A 25,469-nucleotide genomic window follows, 5' to 3' on the forward strand; every position below is an offset into this window, starting at 1 on the left:
ATAATAATAATAAAAAAGTGAAGTTCCACCTGATTTGAAGAATGGTTTTATTGTCGACTTTTTTTACAACATCGGTGCACAAATGTTAAAAGATAAACCAGCTCTGGAAACGCGTGGCTTTAGATTGGCTGCGCTGTAAATCACTGATTGCTTGATGAGCAAATTAAGCTTTGCAGGGAAAGGGAGCTCTGTGAAATGTGCACTTCTGGAGGGACCCAGGAACAAAGAATCCTTAGGAACTGGTGAGGTTGGCCTACGAGCAGTTAGTGATCACACAGCTCTTAATGAAAGGCGAAGATCAGGAAAATTAATGAGACGTAGAACGTGTTTCAGGTTTGCGTGGCTGCCCCAGAGATAGAGCATGAAGTGGAGCTTCTGCGGCTCACCCCGATGGAATTCGGAATTCAGAAGGCGTACAGCGTTTGCTGAACTGATTCACCTGTGGGACAGAGGGGGGAGATAGAGAGAATCCACCAAGAAATCAATAGTAACAACAAACCAGCCAAGAAAACAGCTCCGTCCTACGCTTATATCCAGATGTCTGAGGTGCAGTCGCCACCGGGGTAACGAATCTCATGAGCCAGCACTGGCCCATCGGGCTCCTTCCCAAAATCCACCAGGAAGTTTGTATTCACTTTCAATCCACCTCTTTCCGTATCCACATCGATCTGCAGCATAACGGAGCCCTCCCTGGAACAGGGACAGGGCAGGCGTCAGAAAAGGGCTTGGATTTGTTGGCTCTTTGTGCAACAAAGGCAAAATCTGTACCAGGTGGTGTATGCACGCCACAAGTTAAGAAGGGAATCCTGAACATGGGCTCACTCAGACATCCTCTTTCAGCCACGTTTTCTTACTTGACAAGATCTGGGTAGAACTGTTTGTCCCATCCGCTGTAGAGAGAGGTGGTGACGTACAGCCTCTTCCCATCCAAACTGAGCTGAATCATCTGCGGCCCGCCCGGCACCCTCTTCCCCTGCAATGAGAGCAGAGCACAGGGTGCTCGAGGCACGCTGAGCAACGAGGAGCAGAACAACGGCGCTCCTGCTGCTGGGAGGAGCATCCATCGCTCAGAACTCCTGGACCCAGGAGCAACAGATCTGATTTGGAGAGAGAGAGATTTTTATTGGGAGCCTTACTCCTTTTTAAATGCCTCGAAGGTGAGTTCCACTTAATTCATAGAACCAGGAAGAAAATAAGGGGTGAAGCTGATGTGCTTGGATGGGTGCATCAAGCAAGGGACGGGTGCATGACAGAGCTGCGATCCAAGCTCCACTGAGTTACAACCTGCACTATGAAACGAAGGAGTACGTGGAACCTCCGGAACGATCTTTGGCCTGAAACCATCTCTGATCAGCAGATCTTCGTGATGAGCCTATTCAGTTATTGCACATCCCTTAAGGAGTTCCACAAGTAGCTGGCTCGACAGCGATAACATTAATGAACGCTGATAATGGCTGATAACCGCTGATAACCAGGGATAATTAATGCTCTTCAATTTTTCTATCATGACGCCAGGTGCTGTTGAACTCTTTACCTGGGAACCCACATACACACCCACCCACAGGGAGCACTGCAGATCAGCGTGAGGCAGTGGAGTGCTTTGGCCATTGTTTGCTGAGTGGTTACCAGAAGGAGTGATGAACACATGTGGCGTTAGCTTCAGATGAGCTAACAGCAGCAGGGAAGATGTCATTACACGGGCGTCGGTGCAGCCGAACAGCTTGTACAACTCCACAGGGACCCAGAACGCTCACCAGGATTTACTCCATCTCACGCTGAAATGTGATACCTGCAGCCCAGGCTGGGAGCCAAGACACAAGCGAGCTCACGTACTGCTTTATGGGCTTTACAGCTTAGATATTGCTTTATATCTTTTATGGCTCACGTCTTGCTTTCTACCTTTGACTGCGCAGTAGAGATTCAAAACGGATCAGAATTAGCAGAGCGCCAACAAATGGTAACATGCACATTAGGGGAGCTTACTTTGATCACGAACGGCTCTGGCTGGCCCTGCAGCTCCTTGTCTTCCACCACAGTCACAGCTCCGCCTTTCACGATGCTGCCTCCCAGGAACACCTGCAGCCGAGGGGGAGGCGTGAGAAATGGTGTCAGGTACCAAAGGAACATGAAAGCAATAAAGGGGGAAATGGGATTGCACTGCTGCATGGGACGGCTCTTCTGGTGCTGCTTACCTGCCCCACCAGTTTGGGCTGGCGCGTGTTGGAGATGTCGTACTGGCGGATATCACCGTGTAGCCAGTTGCTGAAGTACAGGAACCGGTCGTCCAGCGAGATGAGGATGTCGGTGATGAGACCTGCATAAACGTTCATTAGCAGAGCCATGAAATGGACAGGACCAGAATGAGCACAGACATCCTTGGAAACTCAACCCCTCCTCAGCGGAGGGTCAGGCTGCACCAGCGTCCCCAGGACCGTTCTTGAACACTTGGAGCAGGTGAATCTCTATGGGACTGTCAATTGTTGAAAGACTCAAACTATTTCCCCAGAGAAACAGACCTCAGGCCCTCAGCAATGTGAGAGCAGAGCCCCGACAGCCACTCCCACCTGCTGGCTTATAAGCAATAATAATTTGGTTATATCACAAGTGTCATACAAAGAACCCAAACTGCTTGACAAGGGAACTGTTTGCTGCTTTGGGATAAGAATTTCCAAAGCACTGCACTGCACCATGGAACCAAAGAGGAGAACTCTCCTTTCCTTCTCCCACCCTGCCCACACTCACCAGGCATGTCAGGGAGGAGCCATCCTCGCACTTTCTTGCTGGGCACTTGAATCACTTTCTCTTCTGCCCAGTCTCCTTTCTGCAGAAAGACAGGAGAGAACACGGCGTTATTCCTGCCCTGATGCCAGCCACGAGCTCTGCACAGCAAACAGTGCTGTTTGCTTCACGGAACCTGTACTGAGGTGACACACACGCTGCAATTAAGCGTTGCCAAGGGGCGAGGATGGTGAGTACACTGCCACTGGGAATGAGTTTGTCGGGCTGTTTAATTATTAGAGTCCCACATCCATGTGATTTAAGTGTTTCCATCGCCAGCCAGACCTTCCCCTTTGAGACTTCCACCACTCACTACTTTTGACTCACAAAGAATTGTGGAGGACAGGAGAAGTTGGAAGTGGGATTGGCAGACGAGCAACGCGGCCTCTGGAGCTTTGCTTCCTTCCAGAAGCAGCCGCTGACTGCACGCACGTTGGGCGTCAGCAGAGCGGATCCAGAGGTGCTCAAGAACTGCACCAGCTGCAGCTGCTCAGCGATGAGGGACCACGCGCTGGCTTCAGAAAGCCATTGCATGGGCTGGTAGGAAGGTTTGCCCTCTGGCACAGTGTTATTGCTTGAATGAGGAGATGTATTTTTTTTAAATCAGAATTGTACTATTTCTGAAGTGATCAGTGGGTTTCCAATACAACCAGCGTCACCGTGGCTGTTGCTACCTCTGTCTTGTAGAAGCGATGCACTGCTCCGCTCAGAGCGCACCCAACAAATCCTTCTGCAGCATCGGGGTTGTGGAGGAACCGAATTTCCAGAGGGATGGAGGCCTTCCCTAAGTCAATCGCCTGAAGGAAGGCGTGGGAGCTCCAGTCCCACACGTTGATGTGGTGGCCGTAATGCCCTAGTGGGTCAGGTCAGGCAAAAATAAGCACAGAAGGGATTATTCCAACTTTAACAAAGAACCGCTTTTAATCCAGGGAGTCTGAACGCACGGTCCCTCACCTTTCTCGACATCCGCTGGGTTAAACCCGTGTGCAAGGACTTTCGGGACCCCCCACTCGGTGCTCATCAGGACGTTGTGCCGCGGTTGGTACCAGAAGTCGTAACCAAACGAGGGGCACTTCCCACCTTTCTCCCAATTTCCCTTCACTTCAAAGGTCTCTCCATCCAGCAAAACAAAGCTACCTGGCAGGAAGCAGAAGAAACGTGGTAAATAAGATCAATAATATCTCGGTATTTAATGTCTCTTTGCTAAACACTCTGTAAATGTGACCTTATGCTTCAGGAAAACACTGTGATTCTATTTGTATCACTTCCGTGGGCTGAAGCAAATTAAAGTGAGATCCTTTAAGAACTCTATCACGTTTTTAATTTAACTCCAGTTTGCTCTATAGATACTCAAGCCGTTGTGGTACATCGGTTATCCTTCCTAAGTACATTTCAATTAAGGAGTATCACAGGGACAGTCCAGAAGAAGTCACTTCTGTTTTCCTTTGTTTGCCACGAGTATCCTTGAATTACTCACATAGTGTTCATCTCATTCAAGGACATGCTTACCCACAGAAGAGAAAAATCCTGAGGAAAGGTGCAGGGTTTGCCACTCACCACCTGAAAGGCACTTCTCCTACCAGCTAGTGTTTCTTTTTAGATATCCGCTGCTTTTCATTTGAGTAAATAACAAAATTTGTGCGCAAGAATCCTATGTGGAGCCAGGAGTTGGACTCGATGGTCCTTATGGATCCCTTTCCTCTTGGGATATTCTATGACTCTGTGATTCTATGAAAAGTTTTAATTGGGAAATGCAATGCAGACTAGCACAAAAGGCCAATTTTTCCTTCAACAGCGAGACAGCATTCAGATATCGGCAACAGAATCTGCAGCACCCAAGTCAAATGCATTGAGCAGACGGAGATTATGCTCAAAGGCAATTGTGCAGGGCTGTGTCAGCCCTGACCTGCTATGGCACAGCCGTGTCCACAGAGCTTCCCTGGTGACTGAAGGCTCTGTTCTTGAGTTAAACAAACAGCTATAACTGCTGGGTGCACCAAAGAATTGTGAGCTCGTAACGATGTGCCAGCATTGCACCTTGGGAGTAGGATACGTCTCTAGCATTAATTTCCTAGAATAACAAGGAGATGGATACCTTTCCCATTGCCAGAAGGATCTCCCAAGCAGCTAATCAGGATGTCACCGCTGCCCAGGCAGTGGGAGGTGTGGGGATTTGCCACGTTCCCCTTCCAGAACAACTCCACGGGCTCCACAGTCTACAAAGAGGTAACATACAAGCCGACCTTCACTACAGTCACCGAATTCCAGTTTTGCCATGAAGAGAGCAAGTCCCAAAGGATGAGGAAGTTGTGGGTGTGATGTGTGCCAAAGGGGGGCTGTTCCATTTGGGTTTTTGAGGACTTGCCACCTCCTTGCTCCTCTGCCCCATAATGCACCGCCTCCCATGACATTACACATTTACACATTCTTCTCTAAAACATGAACAGTTGACTGGCCAGAATGGGTCTAACGCGTGCCTCAGCGAGACATGGACATCTGCAGTTGGTTTAATTAGGACTGGTGGCAGAAACACCGCTGTGCAATTTTCAGATGTTGGCTCTCCTCAGGAATTCAGAGGAAAAACCATCTCTGAGCTTTGTCAGAGACCAGTTTGAAACAAAATCCACTGCATGAGGAGAGCCCTTTGGAGGATTTTATTCCGCTGCAGTAATAAAGTCTGGCAACGTTCTTAAGATCTCAGAGCTGTAAGATTATGAATGAGCGTGTCTGCAGGCAGGTGGGGGGACAGCAGATCCCGTAAATGTTTCCTTGCATTACACATTGTGCCTTCAGATGTCCTTTTTGCTGAGGACACCACATTTGTTTCCGGCACTTTGTACTGAAGTTTTACAGGGTGGTGTAGGATTAACCAAATTAACTACCCCAGCTGAAACCAGCCCACAAGTGTGGACTCTGACTACGTGTATTTTTCTTTGCATCCAGATTCTATGGTCCTCTATGTTTCTTTTGTAATCAATGATTTTTCTTTAAAAGAAAAAATAATCAACATATCATAAGCTTAGGAACCAAGGATTAAAGGATTAAAAATCAAGGAGGTGTCCTTTATGAAAAGACCTGGTTTTGCTCAAAGAAAATCCAATCGAGTTTGAAGCCATTGGGATCCCTAACAAACATACACTCTACATATGCTCAGCTGAATATGTCAACTCTATCAGGAAGAAATTAGCACAAGGTTTTGCTGTGTAATTTATCAATGAACTGTTGGAGTTTCAAAACTCCCACAAGTTCCCAAAATGTGGCAAAAGCTTCCAGTGCTGTTCAGACTCCACTGTTCTAATTGGAAGTTGGAACCCATGAAATTACTGCCTTGGTCACAACCACCATCTTGGCCAATCTTGGCCAATCTTGGTCAAAATCACAATTTTGGTTAAAAAAAAAAAAGGTATTTTCAAGTCATCTAAATGTACCTTATGGATTCTGGGGGCTCGCGGGTCCGTGCCCACATCCACCACGTAAATGCGGGACGAGATCAGACATGGGAGAATGAGACGATTTCGACTCTTTGTGGCATCCCCAAAGCAGCTGCTGCAGGCGTTCCACCCTGAGTGATGGAGCTCGTCCTTCAGGTTGGGCATGGGCAGGCGGTGGATGACCTGCAGTGTCAGACTTGAGAGTCAGCCTGGGATCGTTTTCCCCCCAGGCAAAGAAACGGGTCTTTGTGTCAAAGCAAAAATTAATTAAGGGCAGAAGGAAACGGCTGTTTGTGATTCAGGAAGTGGAGTCAGTGCGAGATATGAAGAGCTGAAGTGTGAAATTGTGAGAAGAAAGTTGGACATCATGGTCGCATGACATTTGTTAAATGTTGTATGCTGTTAAATTCACCCAAAGCGAATTAATTAATTAAGGAGACGTGGAGTAATTCTACAGAAAACAAAACCAAACCAAAATGAACCAAACAAAAAACAGAAAAAAAACAATTGTCCATGTGCCGGAAGTCTCAGAGTTCACAAGTTTCGCCTGATTGCACTGGGGATGGCTGCAAACTGGCTCGTTAATTTGCCCTCCTGACTTTTACCTTTCGCCCCTAGAACTAAGAGGATTTGGAGATAACAGAAAGATTTGTCAAAGTTTCAGGAGATATGCTTCCTCCACTCCTCCACAATAAAAGCCTAAACTGTAGCTATAAAACAGTAAAGGAGAACAAATGAAGAAAAGCTTTGTTGTCAAATCAGAGTCACCGTTCCTTAAAGATACGGAGATCAGAGTCCAAAATACCTTCACTGACTCAAGTTGGCCAACTTTCCAGTTGCAAAATAAATGGAGAAGATTTCTATTGCCTCATGCGCACAGTTTCCTGGGGTCTCAGAGATGCTATGTGATAAACTCAGGGCATGCTATCATCGACAAGGGACATCCCACCCTCCAGGATTTAATTCTTATGCTTAGTATAAACCAGCAAGTGCTGGAAAGAGAACTACCGGAGCGCTGCGCAGAAAAATGCTCTGAAATTGCCTTGGGACCACCAAGAGGCAGTGGGGCCGCCCCACATGCAGTACCTGGCAGTAGTGTGGGGATTTGGGATTGACGTCCACGGTGGCCAGGTAGTCCGGCTTCTCGATGCCGGTGTTCCTGTAGATGCAGGGCAGGTAGACAATCTCCTCCCGGGGACCTTTCAAAGCAGAAGTCGTCTCGTGGTCACAAGGAACCATTTTGATAAACCTCTGTGCTTAATGCTGAGATAGGCTGTTTTTAATCCCTGTGAATTGTGATTCTTCCTCACCAGTAACCAGGAATCCAGAGCTCAGTATTTCCATTGCATGGAGAAACACAGGTTAGGACATAATTTGAGCCTCCAGAATTCAACAGGAGGAAGCTCTCTTTCAGCTGTGGGGCCATTCCATTCTATTTCCCCATAAATGTGAGGGTCCCCAGTGATGCAGTTACCTGAGAAGGACAATGCTGGAGATCCCTTCCCACCTGCAAGGCCACACCAAGCCTCCACCATCCCCTGTTACACATGGGATGACTCCCTGCTGACAGACCTACCCATGCCAGAAGCCTGCTTGGTGCAGTCTATAAAACTGAGCCTTTTAACATCCATCAGATGACTTGAGGTGAAGATCTGACTCTATTAAAAGCCAAAAGCTACAGCAAAATGCCTCAGGAGCTTTAGTGACGCTCAAGATTTAGCCCAACACAGCTGGGAAGAACAGAGCACGAGTGGATGAGAAGCGTGCTGTTAAACCATGTCCCATGGAACATCTGAGTCCTTTCTCCTATCCTCCCATTCTTCTCTGATAACACATCCATGAGAGAGTCTGAGGGTGGTCTATAAAGGTCTTCATCCAAAAACACCATTGAAACATTTCTGGAGGCTAAATTATGGGAACGTAAAGCCAAGCTCTATTTTGCGGTACAGAGCCCAAAGCAGTTTGTTGCATGTTGGCATACTACAGCCATGCATTTATCCAAGCCTGCTTTGTTTCAACACAGCTTCACCAAACTCATGGTAACAGAGTTCCTGTGCTTTGTAGGACTGAGTTCAGAGTGAAACCAAATCTCCTCTGATATTTAAAATCTACTTGGCTGTGCTAATTAATGAGCCACTAACTGGTTCCCACTGAACTGAAAACCATTCCTCATGCGGAGGGCCTGGACTTAGGAGGAGTTGCACCACTTGCCTTTCATGGCGTCCAGGGGAGTTGCATATCCTGGGCCGCATGCTCCACATTTCGCTGATGAGAGAAACAAAGGAAAGGTTTTAGTCCCCACATTCTTTTAACATTCATTCCTAACAGGACATTGGCTTTGCATTCAAAGATGGACTGATGTCAGACCCGACTGACGTCGCCAAGCACCTCTAGGTCTCACTGATTTGGGTCAGCGCTGAGGTTCCTTGAGTTACTGAATGTGACACTCCACACTCAAAAATGATGGGAAATCTGGGCCTTCATTCTACAGAGTTCAGCCTCACAATTTTGAACTGTGGTGATATAGGGCATGGGTTTGGGGGTTTAAGGAAAATTGCGCTAAATGTTGTAGAAAGAGCTGCTGAATCCCTGCGAGGTGGGCAAGGAGACAGACTGCCTGGTCTGAACAACCCATTTTATTATTGCTGGAAAGCCTCCAGTCTTCCTCTGCAAACATATGCTGAAGAAGCGCGTATTTTTAAGGATTTACAGCCTGGGTAAGAGGTGACGCTGCAGGTGACCTGAAAGGATGAGCAAAGGAGAATTACGAGCAAGTCACCTTCTCTCTGTTAGAAACTTCAGCTTTTCACCTCTGTTCCTCCAGCCAATGTTTCTCATTTACCACCTCCAGCAGAACACCTCTGTCATGATTCAGCAGAAGGAAGACAGCTTAGTGGGGAAACCAACCAAAAGCAGAGGAAAGGAGCATATCTGGTGGAGGGCTCTGCGTTCAGAGGGAGGGACACGTTTTGTAGAATCATAGAGCAAAGGGCTGCAAAGCCAGAGAGCAGAGATCAGCGCTGCCCCTCTGCTGTCCCATGAGGAGGCTGTAGGACATAAGCTGGCTGCAAGATGTCGTGATGGGGGCTGGAGGATGTCATAGGTTGGCCATAAGATGCCAGGAGTTGGCCATAGGATGGTATGAGTTGGCCATAACATGCACTGAGTTGGCTGTAGGATGTCATGGGTTGGCTGTAGGAAGGCATGGGTTGGCCATAGGCCACCGTGAGGACTCCTGTCAACTTCTGGCACTGGTTGGAATATAATTGAACTAGTATAGCATGGAACTGGTTGGTATACAGGGGAACTGATATGTGATGGCATTGGTATAGGATAGAACTGGTTGGTATATAGTGGCACTGGTATATGATGGCACTGCTATGTAATCAACTGGTCAAAACACAATAACGTAAGAGCTGTGCAGCACAACACTAGCCTATTTTTTCAGCATGACATGGAACAAAATGCATTTTGACAGAAGCAAACACACGGCACAGCTGCCTCCTTCGGTGCCTCGAGTGGCTGTGATGAGAACAAGCAAACCAGCCCAAGGTTTGCCGTTCCCATACTGCACGTTTAAAAGTTTATAGCAGGACTTTTTTTTCCCAAGTGCCACAGATAGGATTCCCAACGCAGAGGCAGCAACAGCCCCAGTGCCCGTTTCACTGAGGAGCTCTCACTGCAGGCAGAACACGTCCAGCCATGCACATGCTGCACGAGGAGATTAGTGATTTCAAATAGAAGATCTCCTCAAAATGGGTAATTTAGCACATTAAGTTTAATTTCACATTCTTTGTGAAATGTTTGTTTGGTTTTGTTTTTTTTTTTGTCTGAAAACACAGCATAGAAAGTTTGCTTTGTTCCATACACCATAATTGAAACTTTATTCCAATTTTCTCAATCATCCAAATTAGCAAGAATGCAGTCTGAGTTAGACCACAGCTTAATTAGCACTGCAAATCAGTGTTCTGCTGATCACTTTGAGAAAAAAGATTTGTTTTCCAGAGAAAACCTACAGCAAAAGACAAACATTTCCTCCTTGCTTCTCCCATTCGTTTCTCCTCTCCCTCTGATCTCTTTCAAACACTCCCTTCTTCCAACCCATTGTATCCCACTGCCTGAACACACCTAAGGGCGACGCAGCTCTTCATGTTCTGCGCTGCTGAGGCCATTTGGGAAAACCAAATATTGGTTTTGTCATGAAGCTGTGGTTTGCACTGTCTTGTAGCAACACGCTTCCAACATTTACTGTGCTGTGTTAATAATCCATGGTTAAACACGCTGATAGCATTCATGGTTCATGGGTGTGGTGAGGGTGGACTGGGATTGGAGCTGGTGATCTTGGAGGTCTTCAGCCTTCATGATTCTCTGGTTCTGTGCGTGGGTGTGGTGGGGATGGGTTGAGGTTGGGCCTGGGGATCTTGGAGGTCTGTGATTCTATGTAAGCTGTAATTTCTCACATCATGCGTGACTCACTGCAGCCTTCCATGCTGGATGTTCCAAGCAAAGGGACTTTTCTCATTGTCATAAATACTAGAATACCTTTGACAGCGCCAAAAGCTTTAGAAATTATGTGTTTAAGAGACTGTTATGGAAAACTTCTGAGTGCCTCTTTTTAAAAATAAAAAGCCACTCTGTTTATGCCCACTTAGTCAATGTGTTAAAGTTCTTAAGTGACATCCAGAGCCTCTGTGGAAGCCACGGGATGGGCACACCATGCCCACATCAACCTGGAGTTACCAGCAGCCATAGAATCAGCGAATCGTAGAGACTTTAAGGTTGGGAAAGACCTTTAGGATCACCAGGTCCAACCTCAGCCCATCCCCACCACCATGCCCACTGAACACTCTGTGTAAGGACCATTTCATAGCAAATTCAGTAACTATTAACACGAGAAAGAAGCACTTTCTTTCACAATTTGGGTTTAACAGCTGGAAATAAAGGAGAGGAGCATGAAGATTTGCCTTCTGTCTGTGCTTTTACACAACAGCATCTCCTCAGCCTCCGGACGACAAATGGTGGCGGTGCCCACATGTCTAAGGGGGAGTTTAGGAGGGAAGTGGTGAGGATTTATGCACCTCTGTTGGGAGCTTTCAGCCAATCCAACACTCCCAGGTGGCGATAACCATTACAGTACAGTATTTAACTTACTCCTTCCACACCACCTGGGGACTCCCTGCAGATTGCCACCACCATTCCCATGAAAAGCCCCCTGCCACAGGCTACCAGCTGCCCCTCGAAACTTTTTTGACATTAAAACAAAACAAGCACAGTTCACTCTGTGCCTTTGGCACAAAACAACACACCAAGATAAGCACGCGGCGCGGGAGATAACACGAACCGGTCCTTTTGCTGAATCATAAGCGCTGGTGTTGGCTGAGAAATGTTTTTCTAAGTTCTACAGCCCAAACCTGTTGGAAATCGTAAGGGAACGGGGCTTGCTTTCCACGTTACACAACAATTTATGGACATGCAAAGTCATTTCGATCTATTTCAGTCCCTTCCCCTTCGTTCTGGGGCAGCAGAGAAGGAAATAAAAGCTCTTAACAACAATATAAGTGAAAAGTGAAACTCTGCTCCTTGGTTTCCTGGAAGTTCCCGTTCCCAATCAGGACAGCACATCCCAGTGTTTATATCAGTTCCCAACACTGACTCACTCAAAGAGATGAGCAACGATGGCGTAAAAAGTGTTCCCTGAGAGCACCGCAGCTGTGCAAAACGGGGCAGTGCGCAGCAGTTTAACGGAGCAAACATTTAATTGTGCAGAAAATGGTGAGCCCAGCCCTGACAGCAAACCCAGCAAAGTTTTGCAGTGCAGAATGGAGCAGAAAGCAGCAAACCGCCCGTTGGATCTCTTACCCATGTTGGCTCCGAGGTGTGCAGCAGGAAACACAGCGCCTGGAATGGAATAAAGCAGAGGGGAATATATAGAGAGCGAAGGGGAGGGCAGAGTGCTGCCCAGGGGGAGGATCGAGTGCGTTGAGAAACCCAATGGTTTGGACGCACTGAACCCACCTCCCCCCCTGCTCTGCTCGCCTCCCACTGCTCCAGTTGTGTCCCAGTGGATCAACTCGGGATGCTGAGACCCTGCACAAAGCCTGAACGCTTTCCAGCAGCAGAGAAGGAAGTGGCTGTGTTAAATCCCTTCTCCCTTTTGGCAGCTGCCGTGTTTTCAGCACTTCGGTCCTGTAAACAAAGTGGCTCCAAGGGGAGGACATGTCTGCTGGAACCTCACCAAGTCACTTCCTACAGAAGTTGCTTTCAAAACTGGCATGAAAATCTGGATCTTGCTCTTTAATCCAGCTGAGATTCTGCTTAACTGTCCCTTTTGAGAAGCAGTCTATTGTTTTCCTCATTTATTTTTGTGTGTTGTGTTTTTTTTTTAAGGTCTGTACTTTTTTCCCAGGGAAAGCTGTTCTTTCCCTAAAACACTGCTGAGGGCAACACCATGTGCCTTATCAGGGTCTGTGTGATGGGACAGGGGGAAATGGTTTCAAATGAAAAAAAAAAAAAAGGGTGACTGGATGTAAGGAAAAAGGATTTTACGAGAAGGGGGTGAGGCCCTGGCACAGGTTCCCCAGAGATACATGGGCAGTGTGCCCTGTCCCTGGAGACACCCACCATCAGGCTGCTTGGGGCTCTCAGCACCCAATGGAGCTGTGGGTGTCCCCACTCACTGCAGGGGGATTGGATGAGATGGCCTTTAAGGATCTGTGTTTTATCCCAACATCCTGCAACTGGTGTTGGGGATTTGAACTGTGTGCCATTATGAAGAAATGTGAGTCTATGGATCAATTTATTGCACAGAATAAAGTCATTACTAAATTCTTATTTGATAGTCTTCAGGTGATCTCAGGAGGTTCCATGAGAAGTTAGCTGAAGAGAAACTGATAATCAGAGAATGGAGAGTTTTTCCAGTTGCTCCTTTGGAAGCTCTGATCCTTTGGTCAAACAATTCACCGGTTCTATGATTCTGTGATTTTACCCCAATACTTCGATCAGAGCTGGATTTCCAGACCAGTGTGCTCATGAAGAAAACAAAAAACTCCATATGTACGAACAGGATTTGGAGAACATGGCTTTCGTTCCAAGATCTTGACTTGAATTTTAGGCAGAATTGGCAGGAATCCATTGGAATGGAATGGAATGGAATGGAATGGAATGGAATGGAATGGAATGGAATGGAATGGAACGGAAAGGAATGGAACGGAAAGGAATAGAACAAAATGGAACAGAATGGAATGCTCAGCTTTTCTCTCTGCCTTATTATTGATGACTTTTTCAACTCAGCAATGTGTTTAAGAATGAAGCAATCAAAAGTTATGTGTTTTGTTTGCATAATATGTCCCACAATCATACAAAGTACAAAAACTCTTCAGGAGTGGGGTCAGGACCTCTGCATTGCGCTCATAGTTTCATTCGAGTCACATAACTACAATACAAACAAAATACTTGCACCTCCCTCTCTAAAACCAGAATGGGAGAACAGGAACATGAATGCTGTTGTCAAAGTGAACAGAACTCAGAGTTCCCCACTGGTTTTTTGCATTTTTTTAATTGCTGTACATGCATGTTGTATTCTTCCTTAAACACTACCAAATTAGCAAGGCAACACCCATTGCATTAGGTGGCATAGTTGGGCTTAATTTGATAACTGCCAACTTGAAAGATCAAAAATTATCATCTTATTGACCGAAAGCAATTAATAAATTTGAATGCCCTGTTTTCAAATGGTAAAAACTTCTTTAAGACAATACATGCAGTTCAGTTGCCTGTACTGCAAATTTGGTGCAAATGTTGGATGCTGAGTGCCCCAAAATGAAAAATATACCATTACTTTTCCCATGAGCTTAAAATACTCATCCACAACAACTTTGGAGTCAATGAGGACACTATATGTTATCTTTGGAGAAACACAGAGGTTAAATTGGGTTCTGGAAGATAGAAAAGAGTCAATCACAGCCAACTGCTGGAACGAAGAAACTGTGAAAATCCTGGAAAATTCTTCTACATTATCTTAGTGCCCGAAACTACCTCGGGGAGAAACAGCCCAGGTAGCCAGGTCGTTGTAGAGAGTGTTTCCTTACTTCAAGCCAAGGAAGCACAGCATCAACAAGGAAGGAAGGAAGAAATCAAGTCGAGGATTAGTAGTAATAATTTTTTTGGTGGCAAATATAATCACCAGTCATCAGTAACAGGGAACTTCACTGGAAGATCTTTGCTTTCAGACATCTGAATTCCAGTGACAAACTCTTAACTTTTCCCACCAATAGCACTGCCGGCGTGAGTGGCATTTGAGGAGAAAAATCATTTTTTATTCACTGCGGCTGCTTCCTGACCATGAAACGTGCTTATATTAATGCTCAGTAATTAAATAATGCTGCTCTGAGGCGGAGGCACCACCAGGAACATAAACGCATCACTGGTGAAAACGTTGGTTATTATTATTGGAAGAAAACATGGCCCTTTGTATTGTACGTATGATTTATAGGGGACAGACGGTGAAATGCGCACACTTCCCTCCGGCATGAAGTGCGCTGTGTAAACGAGGGAGAATGACGGGGAACTCGGGAAGACCATCAGAAGGAAATTAATGTGCTTGTTTAACGAAGTGCGGCATCATAAATCACGTTCTAGCATCGCACCATGGGGGTCCATTTGGGAAGCACACTACTCACCAAAATCACGTTTCAAGAATAAAGGAAATGACATTTCAAAGGATGTTGAAGATACAAATGTTATCAGTTTTGAAGCGCCCCAACCCATCCCTACTAACCGTGTCCCCAAGTGCCACATCTCCACAGTTCTGGAATCCCTCTGGGGACGGTGATTCCACCACTTCCCCATTCTAATGCACCACCACTCTTTCAAAGAAGAGTTTTTTCCCATTACTCAATAAAAGTCAGTGCCTTTGGTGGCGTTCCTTGCTCCTCAGACCCTGACATCCAGCCGGAACCTGCCCTGGCGCATCTTGAGGCCAGCACCTCCCATCCATGGCACCGGACAGCATCCCCCCTAGGATGTAAATCACTGTGAGCCAGCCTGGAGCCCTAACATTTATTATGTTCTTAAACAACAGCATCCACCTTGGTAAATATCTAACTCCCAAGCTCACTGACCATAAGATAGCAAACATGCACCCACATTTCTCCTGAGGTGTGTTGTACTGCTTAACAGCACAGAGGTACAGGTTGGATTTTAGGAAATATTTCTTCTGTCCAAGAGTGGTGATGCATTGGAACAGGGAAGTGGTGGAATCTCCGTCCCTGGAGGTGTTTCAGAACCACGGAGATATGGCACCTGAGGACAGTGAGGTTAGAGAGGAGGGGCTGATGGATTGAGGTTGAGGATGAGGATGGGGTTGGGGATGAAGATGGGGCCGGACATGAGGACAGGGATGCTCTGGGGGTGGCAATGGGGTCTCCCTGGATGCACGCAACCCACCCCTCATCCCTCTCCCCATTCCACCGCCCCTGAGGAGGCGGTGGCGGAAGCCCCGCCCTCTGTGTGACGTCATCACACCGTCCACCAACCCGCGCGGCGCGTCGCGGTCCGGCAGGAAGTGACGTCACCGTCTCCCTCCGCCGCCCGGTCCCCTTTTTGTGTGTGTGTGTGTGTGTATGTGTGTGTGTGTGTGTGTGTCTGTGTGTGTGTGTGGAGTGCGGCGGCGCCGCGTGTATCCCCCCGCGGCGGCTCCTCCTCCTCCCGCCCCCCCCGGCCCTCCGCCCGCCGCCCGATGCCACCTGCGCTGCGCTCCCGGGGCTGAGGGACCGCGCGGAGCGGGGAAGGTGAGAGCCGGCCGGGGGTTGGGAGGAGGAGGCCGCGGTCCGTTATGTGCCGTGGGCGGAGGGATCGGGGGGAGTTGGGGGTGAACCGGCTCCAACCGCCCGGGGATCGGGGGGGGGAAAGAGGGGCACACACAAAGCGGAGGAGGAATGGGGGGGGCGGGGAGGAGGAGCCGCCGTGCCGCGGGGCGGAGGGATCCTCTCACACCCCCCGCCGTGATGCGGCCCTGATCCCTCCGCCCCGCGCACCCCCCCAGGAGCTCCGTTCCCCCCCCCCCCACACACATTGGTGGGCGGCCATGTTGGGCACCGGGGTTATTTTTTCTCCTTTTCTCACAGGCACAATGCTCAGCCCGGGAGAGGGCTGCGCTCTGTGCTGAAAGGCCCCTCCCGAAGGCCTTGTGCCCCCCTGAGCCCCACTGCGGCCTTCAGCCCTTCCCCGCCCCCCCCCCCCTAGCGCTGTGGGACACTCAGTGATAACGGAGGGGGTTGTGGCCCCTCAGTCTTTGCGCCGTTCCCATGGAAGAGCCCTCCCTGAGTGCGGAGCGGTGTGTGGAGCTCTGCTTTGTGTCCATGGGCCGTGGCTGTTGGTGACACGGAGCCATGGGGTGGTGGGCAAGCGGCCCCTGTGCTGTGACCGTGGTGACACAGCTCCTCAGGGTCCAGCCTTCAGGTACAGCACTGCAGGGCTGAAGGCAGGGGATCAGGAAGGGCCCTTACAGCCCAACCCAACTGCTAAGCAATCCCTCCCGACCCATTCACTAAGTGGTCCAAAAGGTCCCTTCCAACCCAACCCATTTGCTGTGGGATCTGAAAGTTCACATCCAACCCAACCCATATGCTAAGCAATCCCTTCTTCCAACCAGGCCCATTCACTACGAGAACCCTTCTGACCCAAGCTGTTTGCTAAGGGATCCCTTCCAACCTGTTCACTAAGTGATTGCTTCCAACCCAACCTGTTCACCAAGTGATCCTTTCCAGCCCATGCTGTTTGCTAATTGATCCCCTCCAACTCAATCCAGCCACTGGGCAATCCCTTCCAACCCAACCCATTCCGTGTTTGTATGGTCCCCCGCTTTTCCTAGCTGCACCTACTGAATCCGGGTGTTTGCTATTGAGCTGCTTGCACTGTTTTACCCACCCCATGCTGTGGTCCTGCCCTTCAGTGCCAGAGAAGCCCAGTGGCTGTCATGGGACACTCCAGTTCTGTGACCCCCACCCTGCTCCATGCTGTGACACAAAAGGTGTGCAGGATCGTGCTGCCCTGCAGAAAACGCATACCACATGATAACACACATGGCATTAGTTTTATTAGCTTGGCTGTGGTTGCAGCTGTCACCCATAGTGAAATGGGGCAAAGCAAGTGGGCAGACAGGGTAGAGGATGGGGGATCTCTTGCTTCTTTTAGGAAAGGCTTTGTGAGGAAATAGAAATTCTGCATCTTCCCCACGCTGGGTCTTGCTGTGTGCTGATGAGTTGAGGTTGCTGCAGGTGGGAAGTTTTATCCTTGAGTGTCGTGCACGGGTATAATTTTATCTCCAGTTGTATTGTGCCTAATAGCACAAGTGAGGCCGTCCCACAGCGCTAAGCTCTGTCTGGGCTGGGGGTTCTGCACATGTTGCTCACAGATGGCACTGTGTTGTGGATATATATGGCTGCGTTGTTTGTGTGCACAATCCTACAGCTGCTTGGAGACTGTCAAAGGACCTACAACTGTCTTCGCTCTGACAGACCTGCCTCACACTCCATGCCATTTGCAGGAACGGAGCTGCAGACAGCTCGTGGGCTCCAGAAGCAGCTTCAGGGTAGTCCCATGCTCACGAAATAGGCCCCAAGTGCTCAGCAGAGCTGCAGAGACAAATAGCGGAAAGCGGTTTGTTTTCATCACTCAGTACTTCCAACTTTAAGGTAGATAACAATCATTAAAATTGAGTGTAATAATAGATTTTAATTAGTAGGCATCGCACACATCAAAGCCTTTAATAAAATACAGAGGACTTTAAATGATGGCATTCACAGCAAATATAATATGGCTGTGAAAGAACTTGGGTACCCAGCAGAGCGCATCAGTCAGTGCAGAGTGGATTCACCTCGGTGTGAAGGATGTGGCTGCCGAGCTTCCACCTGCTCCCTTCTTTCAGAGGTGTTGCTCGTGATGAATGGCCAAATAAACACTAATGAAAACATCATCCAATATTTTCATCACTGAGATTATATCAGCTCGAAGCCGTGCCAGTTATTCATTAAGAGCCACCGAAGAACATTATCTTTTCTTCAGGGAAGGGATTGCGGCGTGTCTTGACAGCAGGAACCTTTATCACAGGATTCATTTGCATTTAATGTAACCTCGTCAGGTTCTTAAAAAGTTAAGGAACGTTCCTTGCCGTTGAGTACACATTATTAAAAGTGAGTGAGAAAAGTAACGAGGCAGGAATTCTGTTGAGCCTGCGCATTCACCAAGGTTGGACAAAATGGAGAGCAGCGGGCACTCAGAAGTTGGTTTATGTATTAATTTCTACCTTGGAGTCTGTTGAGTCATCTCCAGCTCGTCTGTAGGTCTCTTAGGAACAGATCCTTGATTTTAGATTTTAGATTTTCTTTTCCGGGCACTCAGCGTGGAGGTTGTTTTATGGCAAGCGGTGAGGAAAATTGAAGGGTCAATTAATTCTTAATATGTATTTTTCACACTGATATTTTTCCTTAGGGAGTTCGGGGAGAGGATTGATATGTTGATAGCGTTCGAACCGCGCTGCAATTAAATCTTCTCTAGCAAATCTAGACTGGCATAAAGCCTGACAAACCTTTGGCAAGGAGTTGAGAAAAGTTTGGTGCTGAGATGGAGTTCCCTGGGGTGCAGCTGGTGCACAGCCCATCTCTGTCCTTTGTGACAGCACAGCTGTGCCACATTCTGTGTGATTTGGCGCTGCGGGGATGCGCTTTGCCCGGGTTGTGCTCCCCGTGCCCCGTCTTGCAGTCTTTCTGCCCAAGCAGCTGTTGCAGAGGTCCCATCCCCTGTGCGGGTGTATCGCAGGGACGTTGTTTCTGGCTTCTCTGTGCCAGCTCTGTCCCACACCGCCGCAGTGCTGTGCGTGGGGCTCTGTGCGAGTCACCCCTGTGCTGAAATCCAGGTCAAGCTGCTGGGAGACGCAGGACGTCCTGTCAGGTTCATGAACCACCCCATTATTTCAGCCGGCGATGGGTTCTGCGCTGGAGTTGGCTGAGGCTGTTGGGCACTCGTTTGGTAGTGCTGTGTGCTCCCACTGGGGCTGGCTCTGACTGAACGTTCAGGTGCTTTTACATTGTAAACTCACGTGAAGATGCGCAGCAGGGAGCTGGAACTAAATGGTCTTGAAATTCCCTTCCAACCCAAGCCGTCCTGCGGTGGTGGGCCTATGGTGGTTGGCCCTGCGGTGGTTCTTTGATGGTTGACTCTCCAATGGCTCGTTCTGCGATGGTTCATTCTACAGTGGTTGTACAATGGTTTGTTCTATGTTGGTTCTAAAATGCTCTTTTTTGGAAACACAATTGCGTGCAGAGCTGTAAGTGAGACTTTTTGTAAGACTGGCTGTATCCATCAGGGTTAATGCTGTTAATGACTCGATTTGCTGCCCGTTCTGTGATGGATGGAGCACAGACGTGTTTGAACCACAAGCTCTTTCCTATCTTGAGGAAGGCAGTGCAACCAGCCCACAGTGTGAGGCAGCACTGGGGCGCCCACATCCTTCACTGCTCCCAGAACTTCTGCATTTGACTTGAGCAAAGCTGCTGGCTGGCCGTGTTCGTACCTCCATGGGTAACTTGGTGCCAGGAGGGCAGGGTGTGAGGGTGACAGCCCCAGTCCCTCTGGGTAACAGCCCGTCCCTCCAGCGGGTTCTCTTTAAACAGAGCTCCTCTTTCTGCTTCACCTCCTCACCTGTGTAACGCAGGCTGCGCTTGTTTCTGACCTGCCAGCGTGCCCTCAAGGCTGTTTGTGCTGCGGATGATTTCACCCAGTAGGCAGAAATTGGGCCACCAGCGGTGCCCTGACAAGTACGGATGTATTTATACTTTTTTTTTTTTTTTTTTAATTAAAAGCCTTAGAAAGTGAAGCTCATAGAGCAAGAATAGCGCGTCCCATCATGTGAATTTTGAACGAGTCATTAATTTGAAGACCTTTTTAAAAGAAGTGGTGTGTGTGTATCCAGCATATGTATGTCATAACTTGTTTGCTTTGTGTCAGATACTATCAAGCTGTGAATGAAACTGTAAATACATAACCACACATCTTTTGGAGATCACTTCAATGAGGCACAGCTGCGCGGCTGTGAGCACAACCTGCTATCCACAGGTGCTTCGGGTAGCAGGAAATGCTCCGGACCTGATCCTCCCCACTCGCATCGCTGCGAGGGGATGTATCCAATGACTTAAAACCTACAGGGTGGAAGCTGGAGCCTTTGTTTGCCACCCCACTGAGGTGGATTTAGTGCTTATTTTGTTTATTTCTGTGTTTTGGGAGCTTGAAGGCGCTGGTGATGCTGTGCAGCGATGCTCTGCGGTGGTGCTGTAGAGCAGAGTGTGGTGTTTGTCTTTTCTTTCCAGTTGTTTGGTCCTGAGGATCCACAAGCAGTCCCCAGGGCTGTGTCTGATACCTTTCCAACCACGTGAGTGTGTTCACTGATAAAGAAATACAATTGGATCTCAGACCAGATTCCCGATTTCAGCTGAAATTACAGTTGGTTAGGATTTTTTAAAAAATCATTATTATTTTTGCAATGAGGCATAGGAGAGAAGGATTTCTCCCTTTCTTAGGGTGGGGAAACCTGTGAAGAACGATTCTGCATTGCTGGATTTCCCCTGGTAACGGGAATCACTCTGAACAGCCGATGTAATCAGACGGCCAGCCTTCATGCAGGAGTTTAATGGCTGTTGGCTTTTCCCCCCTTGTATTGCAACAATGAGTACGAGCCACAGCTGACGGAAATAAAGGGTTTATGTCCTGCAGTCACGCTGGTGTTTGTATGGAGCTGATGCATCGTGGTTCTTCCCCTTTAGGTCTTTTCCCCTCTTCCAGCTAAAGGGGGAGGAAGCACCTTTCTGCAAGGCTCTATTTCTCGACACTTTGTCATTTTTTTTTCTCTTTTTTTTTTTTTTTGGCATCCGTATTTCCAGCCGCGCATCTGCCAACTGTGTGCTGAAGAGCTAAACGTGGAGTATTTATCATTGGGATTAATCATTTTATTGAGCAAAGGCTTCTTACATCCAGAAATATTCGAGATCAAAGCTCTGAAAAACAAAGCTGTTACATTATAGAAGAGAGGAGACATTTTCTTAGTTCGGTTGATAGAACAGATGAAATACTCTGCGCATAATGCAAGTTGGTGTCAGAAGACGCGTGTAACTACAGCCTCTTTAGCATTTTGTCTTTGCATCTTCTGAATAATTATGAGCTGTTGAATAATATATTTCTCCCAATCTGTGCAGAGCCTTCCTCTGTAGTCTTAACCTTCCTGCGGAGACATATGTGCACGCTTTAATTAATAGATCAGGTTATTTATCCTATTTATAGCTGCCCATCACTATGGCCGTGCAGTAACACGATTCCGACGAGCGGCTCCCGTTGTCAGCGTCGCCTTTTTGCAGGAGGAGAAGCTTTGTCCGAGGAGGTTCCCCACGACGTTTTTTATTCTGGAGGTTTCTGCAGAGCAGGAATACGGAAAATCATAAATATGTATTGCTGATGGGTTGCGCCGGTCACCCGCTGGAGATCGGTGCGTCCATCTCCTAGGAGATATTGCTTGGGTTTGATAAGATTTTGTAATTAGACAAAAAAAAGTTAACAGGCAGAGGGAAGATTTAAGGTCCTTCGGTTCTTGCCTCCTCCGTAGCAGATTTCTGCATAAACCCCTATTTCAGAGCTTTATTTCTGGAGTCTGTTCTCATTTGTCAGCCAGAAATAATTTGTGTCTCTTTTGTGTTGTTTTTCTTTTGTCTTAAACAGAACGAGATTTGTGTTTGCTGCAGTGAACGGGGGCTGAGCATCGTGAGTTTTATTTCGCTTCTTGTGGAACCTTTCTGCTTCCCACCTTTAAAATGTGGTTAATGCTTTTTTTTTTTTAACAGCAAAACTGCAGTGGGTAAATGAAGGCGCTGGTGATGTCTTTGAAGCATGCAGGTGCCGGGTGCTGTGGAGAATGAGAGCCTCTTTAAGCTCAATGCGGTGCACGTGGTTAATTGCTCATTGGGATTATTACAATAAGTTTTGTTTTTCTGTAGTAGAATGAACTTTATTTGATAAGAGACTGGAATGTTTTCATCCGTTGGCTCTTCTTTCTCAGAGATCACGAGAAGTAGCTGAATTTTAGGCACATGAGATGCCTGATGTGAGATGTTGTGCTTCATGCAGTGCTTACCAGCAGCAATGTGGGGACGTTACGTGGGGTCAAGTGGCCTATGTGCTATGCTAGGGGTGCTTTATGTATTCACAGGAGTTAACTGTTGTCAGTTTAGAATTGTTTCCCCGAGCAAAGCCTGATGGCAACAAGTGAAGTGTACTTGCTGTTTAGTTGAAGTGCAAAGCTATCTGGTAACAGAGAATTACAAGATACCATAGAAAAACAGAGCACACAATGTCCCCAGGAAGATGTTGGTCTGACTTGATGCTGTGTGCGCCCTTTTTTGCCCATCTGTCTGTTCTTAGGGATCCAGAGCTGGAGCTCCATGGCCCCTGGGCTGTGCTGGAAGCTTTTTCTGGGGCTCACGTGGAGTTTCTGCTGTTCAGTTGGAGCCCTCGTTTCTTGTTTCCATCCCAGATGTGGAGAACAGAAATCTCCCTTCCGCTTGCAGCAGCCCGTTGCGTATTTGAGGAAGACTTCATGAGCTCTTCTGTAAACGAACCAACTCTGGGACCTTCTTCTCGCAGGACAGACTGACAGAATGGCGTCTGATGTGAGAGTACGTATGGAGCAAAGAGGTGGGACTGAATTCTTCCTTGTGGGGAAAAAATGACATTGACGTTCATCGGCACTGTGGAGACCAACCAGTGGATGCAGCACAGTGAAGGGAGGGGGTGCACTGCACACCGCAAATGAAGAGCGTCTCCATCAGCTCATCCACGCAAATCAGGGGATCGTGGCCAGGGAATTGTGTACAGAGCTGAATATCAGCCCCAGTGCATTGGAAACAAGGGTGGCAACTTTGGAATACCGCAGTGTTTGTGCCAGGTGGGTCCACGAATGCTCACGCAGGAGCAGAAGGAAGTTTGTCAGGACCTGTTGAACCAGTGCAAGGCTGAAGGTGACAGTTCCCATCATTACCAGTGACGAACTGTGGCATCACCACTACGAGCTGGAGTCAAAGCGGCAGTCCATGGAGTGGTGACGTGTGAATTCCCCGTGGAAGAAAATGTTCAGGACTCAGCCCTCAGCGGGTCGTGGTGTGCGCTGTCTTTTGGGGTAGGGAAGAGGTGATTCTTCTGGATCTTCTGGAACCCGGACAGACCACCACAACTACCACTGCATTGTGATGCTGGCTAAACTGAAGGCTCCGACTTCCAGAGTCAGCCCAGAGATACCTGCAGTGGCTTTGGATCGGCATTTTGCTTTGACATAATTTTATCTTGCAGGGAATTTGCGCTGATCGTGGCTTTGTTTTGCAGCTGCGGGAGCACAGTGTGAAAAATCAAAGCTTGCGTTTGCACCGTGGTTGTGCACGGTCTGAGCAGCCCCTCCTGCGAATCCTGGCTCCTGACTCATTTCAAACCAGCGCTTACGGCGCGTTTGGTGTGGGGTTTTTTTGGCCAGAATGATGACTGTGTTGGGATAAAGTAGACGTAGCCTAATATACATGGCTTAGAACCTAATTACTCTGTGATGACTTAATCAAGTTTATATTTTACTACTATTTCTATCTCAGTCTCTTAGCAGTGAGCGAATAAGTATTGTGCTGTGTCTGAGCCTTCTGGTCAGCACTGTTTTCTGGCTGTTGAAAACACAGATTGTCTGCAAATGAGCTGGATTGTTTTCTTGCTTGTCCCTTATTATGAGCTGTTTATCTTGGCCAGTTTGTCCCCGAACATTCCTCGTCAGATTTTTATGTACGTAGAGAAGGCAAAACGCAGTCGTATCAGTTCCTTCTGCCAGTAAAATCAAGAAGAGCAAAATCCCTTCTGGACGTGTTAACTCCCATTCACTTGTGGTGTAGAACAGCCACTTGTGATGTGCGCTGTTCTTCCTGCTGGTTTGTAGTAGTTGGAAGAAATTGATTCTCTTCTGCTGTAACCCAGGTGGGAAATTAGGAAATGCAGTTTTTGTTGGTTTTTGGAATAATCCTTAGTTCCTTTAAAAATCCAGCTGACTTCTGGAATGAGTTAAGGATTCCTAAATGTATTATTAAGGAGAATTAAAATTTTGCATAAGCACCACTGATAAGGGAGATTTAGAAACTGCCAGATCCTGAAACAATGCGAAATGAGGCCTGAAAGAAAGCTGCTCTGCGCTGCTCAGCTTACGGCTTGTAGGTGGTCCCACTGGGATCGGACGTGGCTCTGTCGATGGGATCTCAATAATATTAGGAAAATCAGCTCTCTGGAGACCTTTGGTGGTAAATGTCCACCTTCTGAGAAGGTGGTCTGTAGGACACTTGAGACTGTTGATTACTGTGAATTGTGGGTGTCGTTCTGACTGGATGGTTGGAATGTCCATTCTGTTTCTTTTCTGCTTTCGAAGCTGGTAAGCTGGTTTTTGTCCTGCAGGAGCAGAGGCAAAAGCACTCCAATTTTAAGTTAAAACTGAAGGTTTGCTGTGCAAACGTCACTGATTTTCCTGAAAATAATAATTCTGTTGTTAGAATTGTACTTACAATGGAGCTTTTGCTGCCTGTTGAAGCGCAGTTATCCCATGAAGGGTTTTCTTCTTTTCCTTTTGCAGGATGGCGGACACGGACCTTTTTATGGAATGTGAGGAGGAGGAGCTGGAGCCATGGCAGAAGATCAGTGATGTGATTGAAGATTCTGTTGTTGAGGATTATAACTCAGTCGATAAAACGACTACGGGTAATTAACTATTTTAGTCCAGAATTATTCCAGCTCTGGGTATTAAGAGGAAATGGCAGTGATTGGTTATGTCCATCCAGTAAGTAATCTTGTTTGATGGCTACGAATCCTGTTAATAATGTAACAAATGCCCATTTTTGAGCTTCTGCTCCGGCTCTGTGCAGAAGAAATGAGGTTTCAGCAGGTGCAGAAACCTGGGGGAAGTTCTTCATGTCATGTGGCCAAAGTAGTGTGGAATTGATCATTTACATTAAAGAAGAGTAGGATGATGCTGCTTGTTGTACAGAGTGCTTCAGGAGGTATCGGCGCGCAGCAGTGACTGCTTCAGATCCTTCTCGTGGTTCTGAAGCGAGTGAGGTTGACAAGTATTCAGTGGTTAATTGTATTTCCTCTGTCTTAACTTACGCAGTCACAACAGTGAGATTGAAGCTTGATCATTATTTCTTC

The 25,469-nt window shown here is 47.6% G+C and overlaps 2 protein-coding genes across 6 annotated transcripts in view; one reads left to right on the forward strand and one right to left on the reverse strand.

The window, feature by feature from the left end:
• On the reverse strand, positions 31-12,377 carry LOC110387894 (selenium-binding protein 1-A-like). 2 transcript variants are annotated; one of them, XM_021376583.1, is made up of 14 exons: positions 12,225-12,377; positions 12,069-12,107; positions 8,421-8,474; positions 7,296-7,408; positions 6,207-6,392; positions 4,874-4,994; positions 3,733-3,915; positions 3,453-3,631; positions 2,743-2,821; positions 2,193-2,314; positions 1,984-2,076; positions 855-973; positions 526-690; positions 31-439 (listed from the first exon to the last, which is right to left on the reverse strand). In XM_021376583.1, exons 2-13 carry the CDS (start codon positions 12,070-12,072, stop codon positions 528-530), a joined length of 1,416 nt encoding a protein of 471 aa, XP_021232258.1. In that variant the 5' UTR covers positions 12,073-12,107; positions 12,225-12,377; the 3' UTR covers positions 31-439; positions 526-527. The 2 variants fall into 2 exon arrangements, with proteins under 2 accessions (XP_021232258.1, XP_021232257.1); XM_021376582.1 differs by having other exon boundaries at positions 500-690.
• POGZ (pogo transposable element derived with ZNF domain) overlaps positions 15,803-25,469 on the forward strand; it is a 30,503-nt gene continuing 20,836 nt past the window's right edge. For 2 of the 4 annotated variants that reach the window (XM_021376522.1, XM_021376523.1), the window contains exon 1: positions 24,898-25,022. In XM_021376522.1, coding sequence (XP_021232197.1) covers positions 24,899-25,022 — 124 coding nt within the window. In that variant the 5' untranslated portion in view covers position 24,898. Of the gene's footprint in view, positions 15,998-22,791; positions 22,925-24,897; positions 25,023-25,469 lie in introns of those variants that run through there. The other 2 variants (XM_021376524.1, XM_021376525.1) reach the window with 2 other exon arrangements.

The sequence above is a fragment of the Numida meleagris genome, chromosome 24 (assembly GCF_002078875.1).
Source record: "Numida meleagris isolate 19003 breed g44 Domestic line chromosome 24, NumMel1.0, whole genome shotgun sequence".
NCBI lineage: Eukaryota > Metazoa > Chordata > Aves > Galliformes > Numididae > Numida > Numida meleagris.